At 36.3% G+C, this 21,849-nt stretch overlaps 1 protein-coding gene across 6 annotated transcripts in view; it reads left to right on the top strand.

The window, feature by feature from the left end:
* Window positions 1–6,841: 6,841 nt before the first annotated feature.
* LOC127871479 (KICSTOR complex protein ITFG2-like) overlaps window positions 6,842–21,849 on the top strand; it is a 30,261-nt gene continuing 15,253 nt past the window's right edge. For 2 of the 6 annotated variants that reach the window (XM_052414437.1, XM_052414436.1), the window contains exons 1-10: window positions 6,843–7,116; window positions 10,530–10,625; window positions 11,397–11,438; window positions 13,801–13,884; window positions 14,387–14,480; window positions 15,515–15,657; window positions 16,461–16,579; window positions 19,023–19,186; window positions 21,064–21,155; window positions 21,609–21,726. In XM_052414437.1, coding sequence (XP_052270397.1) covers window positions 6,943–7,116; window positions 10,530–10,625; window positions 11,397–11,438; window positions 13,801–13,884; window positions 14,387–14,480; window positions 15,515–15,657; window positions 16,461–16,579; window positions 19,023–19,186; window positions 21,064–21,155; window positions 21,609–21,726 — 1,126 coding nt within the window. In that variant the 5' untranslated portion in view covers window positions 6,843–6,942. Of the gene's footprint in view, window positions 7,117–7,767; window positions 9,685–10,529; window positions 10,626–11,396; window positions 11,439–13,800; window positions 13,885–14,386; window positions 14,481–15,514; window positions 15,658–16,460; window positions 16,580–19,022; window positions 19,187–21,063; window positions 21,156–21,608; window positions 21,839–21,849 lie in introns of those variants that run through there. The other 4 variants (XM_052414442.1, XM_052414440.1, XM_052414438.1 and 1 more) reach the window with 4 other exon arrangements.

The following is a 21,849-nucleotide window of genomic DNA, read 5'->3' as shown; positions in this document are numbered from 1 at the left end:
TTTTAATGACCCTCGTCATGCGAAAATCGGTCTTATTCCATATGCGCCCATCATATATATATAGCCCATTCAGCCTGCGCATCTCTCAGTCTGGTCAGGAGATACATAATGAGACCATAACAGATTGAGTGTATTTTTTACCGAACAGCATCGCCTCTGACCAGACTGCGTAAATTCACATGTTGGGTTTAAGATACGCCGACCGAAACGAATAAGACCCATTTTCGCATGACGCGGCTATGAAAGTGTGATTTAAATGTGTCGAAAGAAAACTTCGTTTAAATCAAATATTAAGATACGATAAATTTCGATAGTGAAGAAATATACTCATAATAAGGCATGTGAGGACACATATGATGTGCACTCACGTAGTATAATTTGTTTCTACTTACACTAATTTGTGGTTTGACAATGATAATACACATTTCATGCGGTTAATATGCGACTTATAAGTGAAAAAACAAACACAATAGTTAATTTTTTTGTTTTCAGTTTATTTATTTAGAAACATAAATTGCAAACTTTATTTCAACGTAAGCATTTACGCCGACTACCTTTTTAAAAGTAATATCTTGAATTGTTTTTTAATACATTGTATTTGGTTTTAGCGATTATAAAGCATTTTTTGAGGTTGTCTATAGTATACCTGTAGTAATTGGTGAACTCATGTTCAACGTTTTATAAATTGAGAACTGTGAATATAAACAAGCTTAACCTTATACTATTTCGTTGTTAGCACCATTAAATACAAAAGATCGTCGCTATCTTCTGAGAACAAAAGAACGTTTCCCAGAAATATCAAATTTAACCCCGCTGTAGAAGCATGAAAGAGATTACAAAACAGATAATTCTTGTTATCTTTATTTGTTGTTTTTTTATATTCGGTTTAAGCGATTATGAAGCATTTTTGTTGTTGTCTATCGTATCCCTGAAGTTATTGTTGAACTCATGTTCAACGTTTTTAAATTGAGAATACAACATGTATAAACAAGCGTAACCTAATACTATTGCGTTGTTTTCCCGAATCTATTAATAGCCTCAGATTATGAATGACCTGTACTACGTCATTAAGACGCAGCAGATAGTGGATTATTTTAATAATTCATAAATAATTTCTTCCGCGACACGTATAATACAAACATTATTTATTGATTCTTTTCTATATAAGCTCCGTTCAAATATATTCCATTTAACACGATATTCACATAATGTTTCCATTTATGAATAATATAGTTTGGAGAACTCAAACCTCTTGCATAAATTTTATAACTCTTTCTCACGCGGATACGGCGTGTGTGGCGGGAAGTAGGCTATCCGTAGATAAGCCGTACTGACTTGAAATTTTCAGTAACAACATTATCTGTTCGCTACGCGAACAACTAAAATGGCATGTGATTATTGCATGGGTAATATAACACGCGCTGAGCTGTGCATACATTTGACTCGTTACACGTACATGTATACTGCGTTGTGGTGTGCCATAGCGGGAACTCTTATCTCTGATATCTTTGTTCAAAGCGCAGCTGCATTACATGCTGCCACGATAACTCTTTTTACAGTCAAATGTGTTCAATTCTAAAACAAAACAAAGGTAAAACGAGAGCGCCGACAGCTTGAACGTCCGTTGGCAAGATATCGGGAAGTTTATGCTGAAGTTTATGTTAAAGGAACGTTTGACTGAATTAAAATCTAAAAGGTTTAACGTAACGTACCCCATTAATAAAACATCGAAAAGTATGTTATCTCAAAATAAAAAACGACGAGATTCACTTTGTAATAAAACAACACATAACTGAGTATGCAATAAAATGTTAGGAACGTATTTATTGGAATAAAACAAGTGGAACTACGATAATTTGATCCAAACATTGTTCCCATCCTAATTTTAATGTAATTGTGATACGATTTTGGCATTGTTTCAATTTGACAAATGTCATAAGATATGATTGCTTACAAATCTTAAATGTTTTTAATGGACTTAACATATTTTTAAATAGTAAGAAAAACAAAATGAAGAATGAATATGTACTGTGCCGGTTATCTAGCCCGTAATGTCAAGATCACAAGCGGATGCGCTACCACTGCGCTACGCAAAATTTAACCGTTGGAAGCGAAATATACTATCTATAACAGATGGGTAATCACGCGATAGTCAAGATGGCAACGTTTGTGCTGAGAAATTTATTTTTCGTGTTTTTATATCCTTCATTGCTTTTGTTTCATTTCTAAATTACGCTCAATTTCCAGCTATATCAGTAAAAATATTTACTTTATATCTCGACTTTGATCCCCGCAAATTTTCTTTAAGAAAATTTGCTTTAATTACAGACCCGTACGCAGGGGGGGGGACATGGGCTGTCAAGTTAGAATTTTTTTCGGCGTAAGCTGCATAAGCCAGCTTTTCACCTTAGCCTGACCTTTGTAAGTGTCCAATAAAATTCCAATAAAATTTCCCGCGGCTAGGTACGAATGAATACACTTCATTTATTCCATTGGCTGATTTGAGTATACCACCAGAACATTGGAAACATATCCGCGTCTTTGTAACACTGTTTTACTGTATGAAACAATTTTATCTCGAATGAAAAGGCTTAATAGATAGAACAGTTTTACACTCAATTCTCGACATCAATACAGTTTGTGCGTACACCTTTTATTTTCAGAGTATTACCAGCGCAAGAGCGTTTATACTTAAAAGGCTATGTTCTCATATTTAGTACTTACTTCCTTATTCCTGTCAACATGTTAACATGTAAAAGTATAAAGAGCAATGGAAGCGAGGCCTCACTTTAAAGCATTGCATTTCAACCCGCGAGGTATATCGGGTCAATTCGCGGACATTCAGAGTTTATATACAGGTCATCACCGGAGTTGGCGGCCAGTAAAATAATCGTTATATAATAAAGACGCTATCCGTGAACTAGGTGACCTGGAATTTTCTTTAGACTAGAAATATGTTAAATGAAGATATTCAGCAATATAATTATGGTATGTAAATAATAGATTCTTAATGTGTTTTCAACAATACAATGATAAATATTATTGTTGATAAATTTAACAATAATTATTCGTCCATATTGCCTAATGTACTAAAGTGATATTATGAGCATGTAACAGTTTATAGGTGTCTATCGCAACCGTTGATTTTTTTTGATGTTTCTACTTCATATACACTTATATTAATTAATGCAGCATCATCATACTAAAACAATATACCAGAAAGAGAAAAATAATGCATTTGAATATCAACCGTACTTTCGTTTGACAACTGATCATGCGTTTACGAGTTGAACCTAAATTTAGTTTTAGTGCAGATTTGTTCATACGACACAAAGACACGAAATTGTTTTACGGATCATTTCAGCTTACAGGACTGGGTGGGTCACGTAAGAATATCGAATATAAAATATATTTTTATAAACAACTGGTAGCAAGGTGAGTTGCAGATAATTAATCAGTAACCACATTTTAACTAACTATTTTGACTTGTTAATTCTTTTCAGCTCAATTCAACAGTGCAAAATGCCCATAATATCACTTTAAGCATTAGCACGATGATAATTGATACTGTTAATAATCGAATCAAATAGCAATGCCCGACAAACCACTAAAACAGGTTTGTTCGAAGAACGCGCCTATAAATACGGATACTTCTCGTGTGGCCGGTTGACTCATATGTTTAAATTTCACTTCCATTCTTCTTTTGGTTTTCTGTTTTGTATCTATAGGTTTATGACCAGCAATATGTTATAATGTAAAATAAGCCGCGAAAACTCCCCGTAACATCCCGTACTGCGTGTGATGCAGCTAAGAACTGCACAGAAAAAGACATTCGCTATCCTTGATCTCATTCATTAAACTATTTACGCCGTATATCTTTTTTAAAGATATTTCTTGTTAATAATGGACCTACTGCAATTTTTCTCTCATGAAAGGGCCCACAGTACACTCCCCTTCAATACAAAAGAGATGTGTTTTTTTTGTCCATAAACAAGGGGATACGCGCTATTTTTCTCACCAGTGGAGCCCCTAGACAATGTTTTATTATGACCTTGTACACAAATCCGCTATCAATCAATTCTCCTTTGTGATCCTGAATGCTTAATCTATCAATGGTTGATGTAACACTGTTGATTGGCCAAGGAAAGAGAAGCAGCGAATGAAAGCAAACGATACAGAAGGTCGTATGTTTGAATTTTGCTGACGTTGATAATTTGTGATAAACAAATAATGTTGGAAGCAATTAGAGAGGTGGCATGGAAAATTATTCATTACTTTGAACCGGGAAGTTTCTTTATTAAATCTTTATTTAGTCGGGGAAAAAACCGATCCAAGGGTCAGTGGTTCGAGCCTTGGTGCGGCTTACTTTTTTCTTTCTTATTTTAATTTTATTTTAGTTTTATACTGGAGCACGTTATTTGCGATGTTTAAATTTATGAATTTAAAGCATTAAATGAAAAACTTCAAAAAATGCAATTTAAGTGTGAACAAGCCCCTTTAAAGTCCAAGGCCCATAACTTCGCCAAAAATCAATGGACCGAAACGAAAGTCATACTTCACCCGAAAGTCTTGTAGGTAAACCCACACACCAAATTTCAGGTCAAATATCTTAAAGCGTTTTGTAAAAAGTCTGGATAATGAAATGCCGGACAGTCCATTTGCCATATGCCATCCTACCGGGGGCATAATAATCAGCTTTATATCTGAATGAGTTGCGAAAAACACACTCAGGAAAACGGTTATTAAAGTGAACATTTAAGTCCAAGGCCCATGACTTCGCAAAATATCAATGGGCCGAAACGAATGCCACACTTTATCGTTCGGTCATGTAGGTAGACGCGCATACCAAAAATCAGCTCAATATCTGATATACATGTAGTTCCGTAAAAAAAATATGGAAATGAGTTATTATAGAAAAAGATTCAAGGTCCAATCTTATGTCACAGTTGCTGACAATTTCGATGGTTTATCTGTGTTGATGAAGGTGAAAGTAAAACTGTATAGTAAATGATTTTATTAGGAATTTACTTTGAAACATTAGAGCAGGCTTGAATTCAAAGAGAAAATAGTATTATGGTCATATGTCATACTTTATGATACATTTCTTTTCAAAGGTTTTTTATTCCCTTCGTCATCAAATCATACATTTCTGAAAATGCTTCTCACACCAATATTTAACGATTTCCAAATATGTTTACTATGTGTGGCCGGAAGGTCACGTGCAAGACCTGTTGCCCGGCTCAAATGTCACTGTTACTAATGTAGGTAAACCGTCTGATTTGAGTGTATGCAGAGTGTTCGGAGATGAACTTTGATATTCATTAAGCAATTTTTTAATAACTTGCCATTTATATGGATACATTGTGCCACCTGTAACGAGATACAGATTTGAAATATGAGAATCATACATTTTCTCTGTCAGCATTTTTACATCTTTTATTTTTATGGTAGGTTAGGCCCCTTCCTTGGGTCAAGCTCAGCAATCTGTCACACAGCTCTTAACTTTGAATGTATAATAGATCTACTGATATTATATTTCTGCTTACATTGCAATACTGTGCTATAGGGTTACTGCTTTAATTGTGCTTTCAGTGTGTTTTATTTTAATAACTATTTCTTATGTATGCCATGCATTAATGATGTGTTGCAATTTGCTTTTGCTGTGTTAGGTCGGTCAAAAGCTATACGTAGCTTATGTTATATCATGCCGACAATAACTAAATTTTGATTTGATTTGCTTGTACATATTGTCACTTCTCCACTGATGGGAAAATGAAAAAGACGCATCTGAGTGTTAGATGTAAGACCCATGTCTCTCGCTCACAGATCCATGCCATAATTAGTCAAAGTCAATTATCAAACTACGGGCATTATAAAGGTTTTGCAGACTGGAACTTTATCAATGTAAAATGTCAAAAAACAACAACATTCTCATCCGTTTCAGCTGACATATTCTGTTATAATGCAAGTGTCCGGAGTTCAAATGTCACGATCTTTTAAAATTATCTTGCTTAAAAAAGCGACGAGTGTTCGCGAGTTTAACCCTTTGCATGCTGGGTAATTTGTCGTCTGCTAAAATGTCGTCTGCTGATTTTCTAAAATTAGCCATTTCTTCGATTTTTTTCAAAGAATACTATCAGAATAGCAAATAGTTTGGATCCTGATGAAACGCCACATTTTGTGGCGTCCCATCTGGATCTAAACTGTTTGCAAAGGCCTTCGAAATTCCGTTCCAGCGCTTAAAGGGTTAAACGACACGTAGGCCTATCTTGTTGTAGATTTTTTAACCTACAGTACTGCTGTACACTAAAATCTAAAATGGCAATTGTTATTTCCTCACTGAATCAGCAGTCGATCTATTCGATCATGTCTCTTATATATATATTGCATTAATTTTGCAGAGGATTCCGGAGATAGTCAAAGTATCAGAGATCTATATCTCTGGACGTACCAACTCACTCTGGATCAGCAATCGCACATTCTCGGCCCTTTCCGTCAAACATCGGATATCCGATTATGATAATCTGCCAATCGGGACTCCTCGGACAATTCCGCCATATCGGCGATCGACGGTGTGGTGTAGCCCACTGTCCGATGCGTTCAGATTGGATAATCTGCGAGCACTCTGGATCAGCAGACGATTTATTTCATAAATCAATCTTACGGAGGAATCCGAGATAGCCGATGTATCACGATTGAATCTGCGAGGGGTACCGAATGTCTGGATCAGCAGACGATTTATTTCATAAATCTATCTTACGGAGGAATCCGAGATAGCCGATGTATCACGATTGGTACCAACTAGGCCTATCTCCGGAATCTAGCGCAAGTTTTATGAAAGCAATCGTCTGCTTACCCAGAATGCAAAAATGTCAACAACAACACTATTCTAGACGATAGGTTTATGAGTTTGTGGACAGTGGTATTGCAAATTCGCCGTAAATGTGGCGTACAGTATCTTTTGTAGAGCGAGTTGAGGTGGAATTCAGTGGAAATCTTTTTAATCAAGCAATAATTCTTGGGGATTTCGACAACGACAAGGTTGCACAATTAACCTTATTTCGGACAAAAATTCTGGATCTGGATCTGGATATGTACGTCGCAGGACCTTTCGGTGTAGGCGCGACGGAAGAGAGGGTGGTTTAGTCCCACTGTAGGACAGTTGACCTGAATATGTCAACTGTGTCCGCGCGAACAACACTTTCTTCAAGATTGTTCCACTCTATTAATGTCTTAGGGAAAAATGAGTTTTTGTATAATTGGGTCTTGCACTGGATTGGTGTGAAACACTTAGAGTTATTAACTGAATATTGTTCAACGATATTGTTTACTTTGAAGTCTTTGAAATGTTTAGGGGTAATTCTACGCTTTGATTGCCGGACTGGGGTAAGGAAGTCTTGGCTAGGCATTGCTGGCACCAGCCCCTCAACCACCTTGAAGAAGAAGATAAGTCTATTGGCCTTCCTTCTTTCCTGGAGAGGTGGGATCTTCATACTCTTCAGCATGTTTGTCACGCAGCCTGGTGTTTTGGTGTAGTAGTCGCCGGTTATGAACCTCGCCGATTGTTTTTGGATCTTTTCAATTTTATCGATGTCTTTTTGAAGGAGTGGGTCCCAGACAATGGAGCTATATTCTAGAGTAGTTCTAATTAAGGCGAAGTATGCTGTTTTACGGCAGGATTCGGGGCAGTGTTTCAGGTTGCGTCTTAGGAAGCCGAGTGTAGAGTTTGCTTTTTGGTGATTTTATTTATGTGTGAGCTCCAAGTTAGGTCTTCTGATATTGTCACTCCGAGGTAAGGGTTTTCTGGGACTTGTTGAAGGATGTGGTTTTCGAGTTGGTAAAATTTTGAGGTTTTCTGGTTTATGGTTAGGATGTAGCATTTTTTGGCGTTGAATCGCATGCCCCATGTGTTAGCCCAGGTTTCTAGTTTGTTCAGGTCTTGTTGTAAAATTTCATGGTCATGGCGACTTCTGATGGGTCGATAAAGTAGGCAGTCGTCTGCAAATAGGCGGACCGATGACTTAACTGAATCGGGTAGGTCATTAATGTGGCAGAGGAAAAGCAGAGGGCCAAGGACTGTGCCCTGTGGAACACCGGAGTCGACAGTTACCGGGTTTGATTTCTCTCCCTCCACAACAACATTCATGCTCCTGTCTGTAAGGAAGTCCTCGAGCCAGTGATTTATGCTACCAGTGACGCCATACTGCTTCAGTTTATGCAGGAGCTTTTTATGTGGAAAAAATTATTTCGGATTTGTGTAGTTTGAAATTTTGCAATATCTGCTCTTGACTGAGTTAAAGTTTATAAGTTGTTAATTCAAATATTGTTGATATTATCATCCCGTGTGACTGTTCAATCTTCTGCACTGAAATAAATTGTGGGTTATGTGTTTGTGCTTAATAGCAGTCTGCAAAACTTAAATTTTTTGTCTTCATAGCCAAACTATGAAAATGTCATAGCCAGAGGAAAATTTCATAGCCAGAAAAATTAATTTATAGTAACATTATCATGAAAGAACGACAACAGTTGTTATATATAAATTGCAATTGGGGGGAAAGATTGTAAACAAATCAGTATTCCAGGTTTCAAACTTTTATTCCATCACATCTGATACGGAGAGTTTTTTTTACAATATTTTGCAATGTTATTTTCATAATTAATTATTATAAATCATTATTCAGTAATCATTATTAAAACATTGTTACTGTTATTTTGTTATTTCCAAGCTATTAATAAAAACATTCAACCTTTTAACTTAATTTATAAAAACCCTCGCACTCTTATTTCATTTATCGGCATAGAATGCAAGTTCAGTTTACCAAAAGTATTACGAAATTTTAAATACGAGAGCCAGACTTTACACTCTATAACATCTAAGGCAGATCACTAATGATAGAAAACGAAGAGAAGTAATCAAGCGTTGTCACTGTTAAAATTTACACCTGAAATGCGTAAATTGATTATTAATTGGTTTATTTGCTCTGATTTTTTTTCATCGCAATTCAGGCAATCTATATTTAATTTTTCTATCGCCAGAGCCAAGATTTCACCGCATTGGCGATCAGGCTATGGGTTAATTTTGTAGACTGTAATTGTCCGATTTAAAATTTAATTTTGAGCCAAAGTAGGTTAAATTCGCCTGGGCTGTTAGGGCATTTGCCAAAGAAATAATTTTAATCCAAATAGACCAGTGCACAGTGGCCATGAGACCTTATAATGTGCTCAATTTCAAGACAATGCATGTCTGGTGTCCCCACTCTTTAGAGCACAAGGCTACTTCGCCAAGGGTGTGCTGATAATCTTTATGACTGCTCTTGACATCACCAGCTATTGACCAGGATCCCAGAATGGTTTCTCCAGTATGTTAAGCACATTGAGTACCACTGGCCTGTGACACTTTGATTTTCTTTAAAAGACCACCCTCTCAAAGTTCTTGTCATCATCTACTTCTCCAGGTCCGCCCCATCCAGCCCCTACGCTGCCTGAAGCTTCTCCCTCCCTCTTTCGATGATGTTGTAAGCGGTAAAGACCGCTATCCAACTATGAACCTTTAGCATTCCTTTTGGTTATTTTGGCGTGATTCAACCCTTTAGTATTATATATTAAATATTGTGAATTCATGGAATGATACAAATGGAGGTGGGGGCGGAGGCTGGGGGGATCTCCGACACATATGTTATTTCTGTAGGTACCGTAATTACTCTAAGTTTTCTGACACTAAGTTTTCCGACATCCCCTTTTTTAGCCAAAATAATTATTATGTGTGACTTTATTTTCGGACATACGGATTTTCGTCAATAATTACTTGCTCCAATTTTTCTGACAGTATATTTTACAGAGCTATTTTAGTACATTTCCACCCTGTTTTTATTTATCTGGGACCGTGCGATCATGGAGTTTTACAACCTTATTAAGGTCATTAAACCTGGCATTGAATGCACTGAGGGCCATGGACCATTACAATTCCATTATTGTGTAGATTACCATGTATAACAGTAATAAACAATGGTTTCACCCAATAGAAATGATTCTTTATCAGGAAGCATTACTGTTGTTTTTTATTGTAACGTTTTTATATACCATTTCAGGTAAGAGATTGCAAATAAGTGAAGTTATATTTTATTTAAAATAAAATATTATTTTTTAAATATTTCAAATATTTAGGAGTACAACACAATAAAATGTTTGCAAATTCATTAATTGAATTTATTTCAGTATAATAATTGACAAACAAACATAACATATATGTCTCTAAATTTTCCTACACTCATACTTTTTGAATATTTTTTGTATCTAAATTTTCGGACACGAAAAAAAAAATTAAAGTGTCAGAAATCTAAGAGTAATTACGATAATTCTTTTGTGAAATGCAATGTTTGCTTACATTTTAGTTCTTTCAGCAGCTTGTTTTGAATTTGTATTTGGAGTATTGTCTTCTCTTGCTCTTTAATTTCTTTTATACACTAAGTAAGCATCTTCAAATTTTCAAAGAGTTCTAACAAGGATATGCTCTATATTTGTTCTCACAGGGAAACGAGTTGGCAGTTGGAAATATTGACGGTACGCTGGCCATATTTAAAGGAAGAGGGCACAAGCCATGGAGAAAATGTTCAGATCTTGGAATGGTAAAAACATTTATTATATTTTTTAAATGTGTCAAGTTTTTTTAACAACCTTGAAAAAGCAAGTACTTTTAATTGATGGGCATACACATACTTATTTTGGCTGTTTGGCTGGACCAAAAAATGTTTTATGTACTGTTAATACATAAACTACATGTATTGCCTTACAGATCAATCTTTCCGAGGTGGTGTGCGCATGGAATCGTTAACCTGAATCTTATATCAAATATATCATACAACTGCTGTAATAAGATAGAACTAGACCCTTGGATTTAACCTTATTTAAGCAATCTGTCTTATAAAGCAGTGTTCACATTAGCACTGTAAATGTATCTAATTTTGCAACAATTTTGCCAGGGACAAAAAAGCAAATCATCGCCTGTCACATCCATGGCACACAGTGAAAATTTCAATTGAAACACACATTTGCTTCATGTAACAAGTCATTCTTTTTAAAAAATAAAATTATATGTCATTGATTTGCTTTATGATTTGTTTATGTTAAGTCAATTGTTTTTGCGTGAGCTAGTCATTTTGTGTGAGTTTGTTTTGTACTAAAACATCAATTATTTTATTTACGTGTTGTGCTTCATTTTCATTTTTGCTATAACTTTATAAGAATTCAGTTGATGAAATGTATTCAGTTCCATTGAGTCCCAGAGTCTTGGTGAAATTTGGGGGAAATAAAAGTATCTCTGTATCTCTGCATGTCTATTGATAATGCAATGCAATATATTATCTCTCGGGTTTCTGCAGAAATATGTTATATTATAGATCACTTGCATCACTGTTGGAGACATATACAGTACAGGAAAAGTAAGTTTGGTATTATTGACTATTTTTATGTCCCCCACCACTATAGTGGGGGTCCGGGGACATATTGTTTTTGCCCTGTCTGTTGGTCTGTCTGTCTGTTTGCGCCAACTTAAACATTTGCAATAACTTTTGCTATATTGAAGATAGCAACTTCATACATGTATTCGGCATGCATGTGTATCTCATGGAGCTGCACATTTTGAGTGGTGAAAGATCAAGGTCAAGGTCATCCTTCAAGGTCAAAGGTAAAAATAAATAAATCAAAGCGGCGCAGAAGGGGATATAGTGTTTCTGACAAACACATTTCTTGTTGATATTCAATTTACAGTTTAGCATATTAGTTTTAAATGTGTGTAACCAAATTAAAAAAATAATATTAAAGAAGGATTTACTTGAATATTAACCAGGAATAAAAAACTGATGGAGTCTTTGTAAATTTTACAATACCATTTTCAGTTGTTTAGAAATAAGAAATATCACAAACTTAATTACTACATAGTTGTAATGAATGTCATTAGGCTATTAGTCATTCTCTACAGGAAGTGAATAAAGGTTAAGTGGCCTGCAGGCCGGTCATGAGCACGTGCTTGTTTAACCTCTGAGACATCATAAGTGTCTATTATGAATGCTACATATTATTCTAAAGGGAGTTAAACACTGTACACAAGAACCAGTATTCAGCTGAATTGTAATTGTTTGGCTATTGCTTTCTGTTGAACAGGAATTTAAATAACATAAAAAAACAACCCTCCTCTAATTTTCTTACACTGTTGTTGGGCTATGTTAGTGAAGCGAAGCGGTATACTAGTGCAAGTATCCTTAAGCCAGTAGCTAAAAACTGCCCTATTACTTAAATCAAAAGAAGGGGGAAAATAACCTTTAAACAAAATAGTTTCCAACCAAATTCCACACTAGTAATATGGCTGGTTCAGGTAGTCAACTCTGCAACCCCTTAATGACAGACCTGCGTACTGCCAACTGAGCCAGCCTGTCAGACTGAAGAGCTGTGTCATTCTTTTACTTTTTTAAGTATTGTAATATACCAGTAGTGATATTTTAATCAATATCGACTAATAATTGTAAAAAAAATAAGGCATTTCAGAACTTCATTTTTTTGGTAAATCTGGTTTAAGTTGTTAAAAATGTATATAAATTAAATTTCCTTTTTTATTATTGGCATGTTTTCTATTGGTGTATGCACAACTATTAGTTAACAATTTCATCCTGCATTGAAATGATAACTCTCTTTTAACCCTTTCAGTGCGGGAACCGAATTTTGAAGGCCTTTGCAAACAGTTTGGATCCAGATGAGACGCTACAGAACGTGGCATCTCATCAGGATCCAAACTGTTTGCTATTCTGATAGTATTCTTTGAAAAAAATCGAAGAAAATGCTAATTTTAGACATTGAGCAGACGACATTTTAGCAGACGACAAATTTCCCAGCATGCAAAGGGTTAAAGTCTTTATGTCAACTCCAAGTCTACAAAGATTATTCCAATCACTATAGATGTATTCCGGCAACGTGTCTAGCCAGTTGTAAAGAGTAACCTTCATATTGAAATGATATGAAATTGTGTTTGATCCTGACCTTCAAGCTAGGGACACAGGCTTTATGCCTGTTATTCTAAGTGAAATTGTAAGGTATGTAAATTTACAAAAGCTGCATTGAAAACAAGATGACCATCCTGAAAAGCTTTAAAGAGCGGTTTTTAAGCGGAGTGAATTTTACATTACATGCTTTCTAAAAATGATGTAACATGCCAATTTGTATTCCAGACTGTATATCAAGCTTACTGCATGAATGCTTAACAAACAAAATCTTGTTGATCATTCAAGGTTTCTCAAAGAATGATGCAGTCATTTCTTAAGATTAATTTGCAATGGATACATCACTATGTACATGTTGATTTGCTCCTTAATTGCTCCTTGTAACATTATACAGTGTTTGTCATTCAGCTTCCAAGACAGCACCTTGAAAATTTTCCCTATGAAATGTTAGTGTGTAAAATGACACTAGAAAAAGGAGTTGTCAATCTTAAATGTTCCTAGTTTAAGCTCTTTAAAGGGACTACAATTGGTTTGGGATTTTCCTGGTCAAACTATTTTTCAATCTGATTCAATAGACAATATCAAAATAAATATGAATATTGTTTTACCTATGTGGGATTTAAGAAGAAATAATTGTGTTAACTTGATTTTCTTAAGCCATATTTGCTAATTTGTAGTCATTGGCAGATTTAACAAATGGCAGAGAAACATCTTGATTTAGTGTAAAATTATTATAACTGTTTATACTTTTTATGTATGATTCACTAGTTTGATTGTAAGCCATCCTAATAAGGAATCATAACCCCTTCAGAATCAGCTGCTCTGTCTCACAGCTGAGGGATGGCTGTATGTGTTTGATGTCAAGGTCGACTATCAGAATGAACCGGGTCACGAGGTAAGTTTACATGATACAGAATATTGCAAGTTGTTGTTGTTCAAATTCTAGAAGACCACTGCTTGTTCTTATACTAAAATCCATACTGTTCATTTGAAATATAAGTATAATCTACAAATTATTAGACAGGAACAAAATGTTCGTACTAAAGAAAATGCATAAAAGTTTAAAAAAAACATTAACTTAGTTGCTATTTTGACTGATAATGTGACTTAACCCTTTGCATGCTGGGAAATTTGTCGTCTGCAAAAATGTCGTCTGCTGAATTTCTTAAATTAGCATTTTCTTCATTTTTTTCAAAGAAAACTATCAGAATAACAAACAGTTTGGATCCAGATGAGACGCCACGTTCTGTGGCGTCTCATCTGGATCCAAACTGTTTGCAAAGGCCTTTAAAATTCGGTTCCCGCACTGAAAGGGTTAAATTAACTGAAGGCATAACTGTGAAACAAAAGAATACAGGTCTTGTCCAAGTGGCAATATGTGTTCTTGCTTTCTGCAGAGTCATGATGATGATGAGAAGGGAGACAATCTGATGCCAACCTTCAAGCAGCACCTGCCACCAAATGGCAAGGTCATGCAGGCAGCAGATATAGGTATGTTGAATAGTTTTTTACACTGGTAACCAATGCAAGTCTTGCTGATTGCGTTCTGTGGGTCTGTTAAATACTCTGTAAGTATGGTAAGTTGGTAACCAATACCTAGGTCATTGGCAAGATCATACAGACATAAATATACGGAACACAGTGAAACCTGTCTAAACTGAACAGCAGTGGGACCTAGATGTCAGTATATACCAAAATGTTTGTGTTTGAACAAAAGCTTATGAATGATACTACTGGCTATATTTGCTTTCACCTACTAGAAAATCTCTTATTTCACAACTGCCTCGTGATTATGATGACCTTCATGCCAAGTGTCTGTGGATATTTACACTCTGCCTTATAGCAACGTGAATCTGAGCGGATAATCTGTTCAGTTTTTTAGGTTATTGATTGTTGTCTTAGATCAAATTTGTGATAAAATAATATAGAATTTGGCATTGAAAGAGTTTGTCTTTGTACATTTTTTATGTATGAAATATAAAAAGAATTTGGGGGGAAAATCAGGTTTTCTTAGATAGGGAATGAGTTTACACAGGGCTTGGTTCAGACAGGTTCTACCAGGCATAGCTATAGGCTTGGTTATTGTAGAACATCATTTTATTTCTCAGAACTGTTGTTGTATCTAGTCCTTTGGAGCCAATATTGAATGATGGTAAGCAATGGAAAGGCTATGGAGGTCTGTGATGGAGTTTTATATTGAAAGGATGTTATAGAAAGCAGTAAATTTATATAATTGTAGTACTAGCCATTTTTACTTGTTAACATTATGTTGGGATTAATTTACTGCATAGCAAAGCAGGCTGAATGATATGCTATTACCCTGTAAACTAGGTAAACAGTGGCATTAAAAAAAATAGTTATAAAATATAAAAAAATGAAAAAAATAATTATTACTGTCACTAATTTAATCTGTACAGGCCAAACTTGTGTCTCAAAAAACATGTCTTGATGACAAACATTTCATATAGCTTAAAACTGAAAAAAAAAGCAAATGTGTACCTAATATTTTCAAACCATCCATGCAGACTCAGATGGGAAGGTAGAGCTTGCCATCGGGTACTCTGATCGAGTGATCCGCCTGTACAAGTGGCAGTGTGGCCTCAGCGAGATGGATGGGGAGACAGGGGGCTTCATGATACAGATCAACAAGTGGCAGCTGGCAGGACAGGTCAGGCTACATTAATATACCGTATGTCTTCCTATTCAGTCATGCAAGCGTTATGTATTTCACATTAGTCTAAAAGATCAGATTGCAGGAGTATTCAGGTGAGATAATTTTGCATCTTCATTTACGATCATTGTATTGTACATTCATGACAGTCTTAAACAAAAACATTTTTCGCATATGTTTCTATATAGTTTGGCAATAAAAAAATGAAACTAATTATACCTGTCCAGACTTCAAAAGAAAAATCATCTGTTGATTAAATAATGTTTGCATTTTTTTCTGTTATCCAAATTTAGTGTTTTTTGTGATTGTTAGCAATGGAGTCTTTTCATGAAACAATAAATCTAAACCACAGTAATTTCTTGACAGACTTTTTCAAAACCTTTTCATTACATCAGTTGAGTTTTGGACGCTTATGTTGTATCATTCATGTTTTATCTGTATGAAATTATCATTGAAAGTTACATAAATTTGTATGTTTTAACATGATACTTGCTGATCTTTAAATAGACTGAAATTGAATAAAATTGATGTTAAATAATCCAGTTAACAGCACACAAAATTTCTCAAATGTTAGTCCAGTAAAGATGAAGAAAAATATAGTTTATCTTTTAAATTCAAACATATTTTTCAGATTATGTTACATTCAAAATAAATATGTTATTGTTGTTGCTGAATGGTAAATGTTTTTTTTTATGCATATAACAGCATTAGAAATTCAAAATATTGTAGCTGATTAGGTACATGTATGAATAACAAATATTGTTTGCATATTGATTTATTGTATTAATCTATGTATCCAGATTGGCTCAATAACAGTGAGTCGTAACAAGGCAGGGCTCAATGAGTTGATGGCGTCCCAGCCAGGGGGCACATACGTGAAACTGGTCATGGACCCCAGCGACCAACAGGAGCATGATGGGTAGGCAATCATCTTGGACAGAGACAGAGATTTTAAAGCATGAGACAAAAATAATTTGTTTTAATTTTTAGCTTGGCTGTTTTCGGAGAAAACCCGAGGTATTGTCGTAGACATCTCGTCGTGTAGTGTCTTTCCGCCGTCCGGCGTCCGCAGTGCTAAAACCTTAACATTGGCTCTAAAATCAAAGTGCTTCCACCTACAACATTGAAACTTAATATGTTTATGCACCTTGATGAGTTCTACACCCTACACCCATTTTTGAGTTACTAGGTCAAAGGTCAAGGTCACTGAGACCTAAAAAAAATAAATATGACAAGCTTTCATTTATTCAAAACTGCACCTGCAAACGAGCATTGGCACCGGTTATGCGGTGCTCTTGTTTTACAAAATTGTGCTTTGATATTTGTTTATAATGAACCGTTTATTTTTGTGAAGCTTTGAATGTCTTACATTTTCTAAAAGATTCCATGGATTTAGATGATAAGTGTATTGGGTTAACTAAAATAAACTAAGTTATTACACCTTACACCCAATCATGTACCTGATCATTGTATTCCTTTGTTAGTATACCAGGAGTCAGTGAGAATTTGTATGTTAACATTGTATAAACCTGTTGTAATTACACCAGACTCAGTGAGGGTGACTATGTAGACTATGTATTCCCTTGTTGCTTTGACACCAGACTCAGTGGGAGTGTCTATGTTTACTTTGTACTCCGTTATTGCTATGACACCAGACTTGACACCAGGCTTAGTGGGAGTGACTATGTTAACATTGTACTCCCTAATTGCTATGACACCAGGCTCAGTGGGAGTGACTATGTTAACATTGTACTCCCTTATTGCTATGACACGAGACTTGACACCAGGCTTAGTGGGAGTGACTATGTTAACATTGTACTCCCTTATTGCTATGACACCAGACTTGACACCAGGCTTAGTGGGAGTGACTATGTTAACATTGTACTCCCTAATTGCTATGACACCAGGCTCAGTTGGAGTGACTATGTTAACATGGTACTCCCTTATTGCTATGACACCCGACTCATTGAGAGAGTCTTTGTTGACATTGTATTCACTTATTGCTATGACACTAGGCTCAGTTGGAGTGTCTATGTTAACATTGTATTCCCTTATTGCTATTACATCAGGCTCAGTGGGAGTGCCTATGTTGACATTGTATTCCCTTGTTTCTATTACACCAGACTCATTGAGAGTGTCTATGTTGACATTGTATTCACTTGTTGCCATGACACCAGACTCATTGAGAGTGTCTATGTTGACATTGTATTCCCTTGTTACTATGACATTAGGCTCAGTGGGAGTGTCTATGTTGTAATTGTATTCCCTTGTTGCTATGACACCAGGCTCAGTGGGAGTGACAATGTTTACATTGTATTCCCTTGTTGCCATGACACCAGACTCATTGAGAGTGTCTATGTTGACATTGTATTCACTTGTTGCTATGACACCAGGCTCAGTGGGAGTGTCTATGTTGTTATTGTATTCCCTTGTTGCTATGACACCAAGCTCAGTGGGAGTGTCTATGTTGTAATTGTATTCCCGTGTTGCTATGACACCAGGTTCAGTGGGAGTGTCTATGCTGTAATTGTATTCCCTTGTTGCTATGACACCAGGCTCAGTGGGAGTGACTATGTTGACATTGTATTCCATTGTTGCTATGACACCAGACTCATTGAGAGAGTCTATGTTGACATTGTATTCACTTGTTGCTATGACACTCGGCTCAGTTGGAGTGTCTATGTTAACATTGTATTCCCTTATTGCTATTACATCAGGCTCAGTGGGAGTGCCTATGTTGACATTGTATTCCCTTATTGCTATGACACCAGGCTCAGTGGGAGTGACAATGTTCACATTGTATTCACTTGTAACTATGACACAAGGCTCAGTGGGAGTGACTATGTTGACATTGTATTCCCTTGTTTCTATGACACCAGGCTCAGTGGGAGTGACTATGTTGTCATTGTATTCCCTTGTTTCTATGACGCTAGACTCAGTGGGAGTTTCTATGTTGAAATTGTATTCCAATGTAGCTATGACACCAGGCTAACTGGGTGTGACAATGTTACTATGTATTCCCTTGAATCTATGACACCAAACTCAGTGGGAGTGACTATGTTGACATTGTATTCCCTAGTTCTGTGACGCCAGGCTCATTGGAGTGACTATGTTGACATTGTATTCCCTTGTTTCTATGACGCCAGGATCATTGTAGTGACTATGTTGAGATTGTATTCCGTTGCTTCTATGACTCCAGACTCAGTGGGAGTGTCTATGTCAACATTGTATTCCCTTGATTCTAACGACCTCAGACTCAGTGGGAGTTACTATGTTGACATTGTATTCCCGTGTTGCTATGACACAAGACTCAGTGAGGATGTCTATGTTGACATTGTATTCCCTTGTTGCTATGACGCCAGACTCAGTGAGAGTGTGCCTGCCAACCTGATCTATGACCCACTGATGCTGAGTGAGATCAGGAACAGCAACATTTCCACAGAGATAATTGGTAACATCAGGAAATGTCCAGGGTCTGCCTCAGAGAAAGAGACCGATGTGCTGTTTGCTCTTTGCACTCTTGATGGTAATATAATAATGCAGTTAATATTGATTGCTATCTATGTTTGAGCACTCAAGTTTCTGAAAGAAGGTATGTCTTTACTCATCAAAAAGAATATGTTTGTTTTCTCTATTGTAATTTTGCAAAGGAGGTGGTAATAGGAAAACCATGAAATGACACGTCAGAGAAATAGGTAGTTGTTTTTTGCTTTTTGTATCACCTGAAAAGGTAACATATCAGAGGGGGGTTGAATTTATGCGAAATATTTATCAAACTTTATGCACAAGTCTAATGTTCCTTTAAAGATTATTCAATTCAGGTTTTGGCAAACTTGCTCTTATCATTCTGAGTGTAGTTTTTTATGCAACTTTTAGCCAGGTTAATTATGCCCCCGAAGGAGGGCATATAGTGATCGGACCGTCTTTCCGTCACACTTTGTGTTTAGGTTTCGCGCTAAGGTTTCGAAAAATGCTCATAACTTCTATGTCCCTTCACATAGCAACTTGATATTTGGCATGCATGTGTATTTCATGGAGCTGCACATTTTGAGTGGTGAAAGGTCAAGGTCATACTTCAAGGTCTAAGGTCAATAAAACATGTATCAAAGCGACGCATTTAGGGGCATTGTGTTTCTGACAAACACATTTCTTGTTTTGTTCTTCCATTGTTCATAGTATGTTTTTGCTAAATGTAGTGGTAGTAAGTTTTTATGCTCCCCCAAAATTTATTTTTGGGGGAGCATATAGTCGCCGCTTTATCCGTCCGTGTGTCCCTCCGTTCACAATTTTTGTCCGGGCTATTTTTCAGCAACTAACGACCGGAATTCATGGAAACTTTATGGGAAGCTTCACTACCAAGAGTAGATGTGCATATTATCAGGGGGTTCTGGTCGGATGATTTTTCACAGAGTAATGGCCCTTTGAAATTTTCCATTAACTGTACATATAGTGCAATTTTTGTCTGGGCTACATGTATTTCTCAGCAACTAATGACCGGAATTCAATTAAACTTTATGGGAAGCTTCACTACCACGAGGAGATGTGCATATTATCAGCGGGTTCTGGTCGGATGATTTTTCACAGAGTTATGGCCCTTTGAAATTATCCATTAACTGTACATATAGTGCAATTCTTGTCCGTGCTATTTCTCAGCAACTTATGACCGGAATTCAATGAAACTTTATGGGAAGCTTCACTACCAAGAGGAGATGTGCATATTATCAGCGGGTTCTGGTAGGAAGATTTTTTTACAGAGTTATGGCCCTTTGAAATTTTCTATAAAAAATTTATTGTCCCCCCGACTACTGAGCCCTCAAGACGTTTCCTTTTATCTGAATATATAGTGCAATATAATGCAATATTGTGACAAAAAAAAGCTTTGGGGAGCATCACCCGTCTCCGATGGTTTCTTGTTGTAGTATGTCCTCATACTCATACTGTGCAGGCTAATCTAGGATGATACTGTGTGCCCAGTTTTCTGTGTGCAATTGTTCATACTCATTTATATACAATGAACAATTCTGTTTGTATGTCCCCCACCTTTATAGTGGGGGACATATTGTTTTTGCCATGTCTGTTGGTTTGTTTGTGTGTTTGCGTCAAACTTTAACATTTGCCATAACTTTTGCAATATTGAAGATAGCAACTTGATATTTGGCATGCATGTGTATCTCATGGAGCTGCACATTTTGAGTGGTGAAAGGTCAACGTTATCCTTCAAGGTCAAAGGTCAAATATATAGCTTCAAAGCGGCGCAGTAGGGGACAGAGTTTCTGACAAACACATTTCTTGTGTTTTTTTGGTTTTTGTTTGTATGTTTTATATTTAATTAAACATACAATGTATACATGTATATGATCACAATGAACAGTTCTGCATGTTACGGTAATCTTGTCCCCTCAGGTACCTTGGTGCTGGTAGACAGTGAAGGCATCATACAGTGGTCACTGCAGGTTGACCATCAGCTGTTCTCCCTCAACAAGCTGGACGTTACTGTGAGTAGGAAGCTCGTGCACAGGCAGTTTGTATGTTCCATCAAAAGTAGTGTGTCCTGAAAACAATATGACAGTAATTAGATGAATCAACGTTTATTGCCTGACTATATTAAAGCTGCACTTTTCATGTGCAAATGATGAATATGTAATACTGTTGGGAAAGTTTGCATGCAATAGTTGCACTTGTTTCTAGAAAACCATTACAACAGATTTGTATTGATTTCGAAAATCTCTTTTTGCTGCAAGATTTAATTTAGGTTGAACTTGGCATGCAATTTCATTTCCCTGCAACTAAAACAGATATAATATTGCAATAAACACAACTCATCATTTTCATTATGTCAAATAACTGACAAAAGGCTGTTAACTCTGACCTGCAATTTGATATAATTACGCAACTTTGTTTTCTTTGAAAATTCAGATTAAGCACTGCAAATTTTTGTGTGTTTGCAGGGTAATGGCAAGGAGGAGGTGGTCTGCTGTTCCTGGGATGGACAGACATACATCGTGAACCACAGTCGGGAAGCCGTCAGATATCAGTTTGAGGAAAATGTGGCTGCATTCACTGCCGGTACATGTCCTATGTCAGATATCAGTTTGAGGAGAATGTGGCTGCATTCACTGCCGGTACAAGTCCTATGTCAGATATCAGTTTGAGGAGAATGTGGCTGCATTCACTGCCGGTACATGTCCT

Source organism: Dreissena polymorpha, chromosome 3, assembly GCF_020536995.1.
Source record: "Dreissena polymorpha isolate Duluth1 chromosome 3, UMN_Dpol_1.0, whole genome shotgun sequence".
Taxonomy (NCBI): domain Eukaryota; kingdom Metazoa; phylum Mollusca; class Bivalvia; order Myida; family Dreissenidae; genus Dreissena; species Dreissena polymorpha.
Note: the sequence above shows the minus strand (reverse complement) of the source record. Positions and strands in the feature narration are given on the sequence as shown.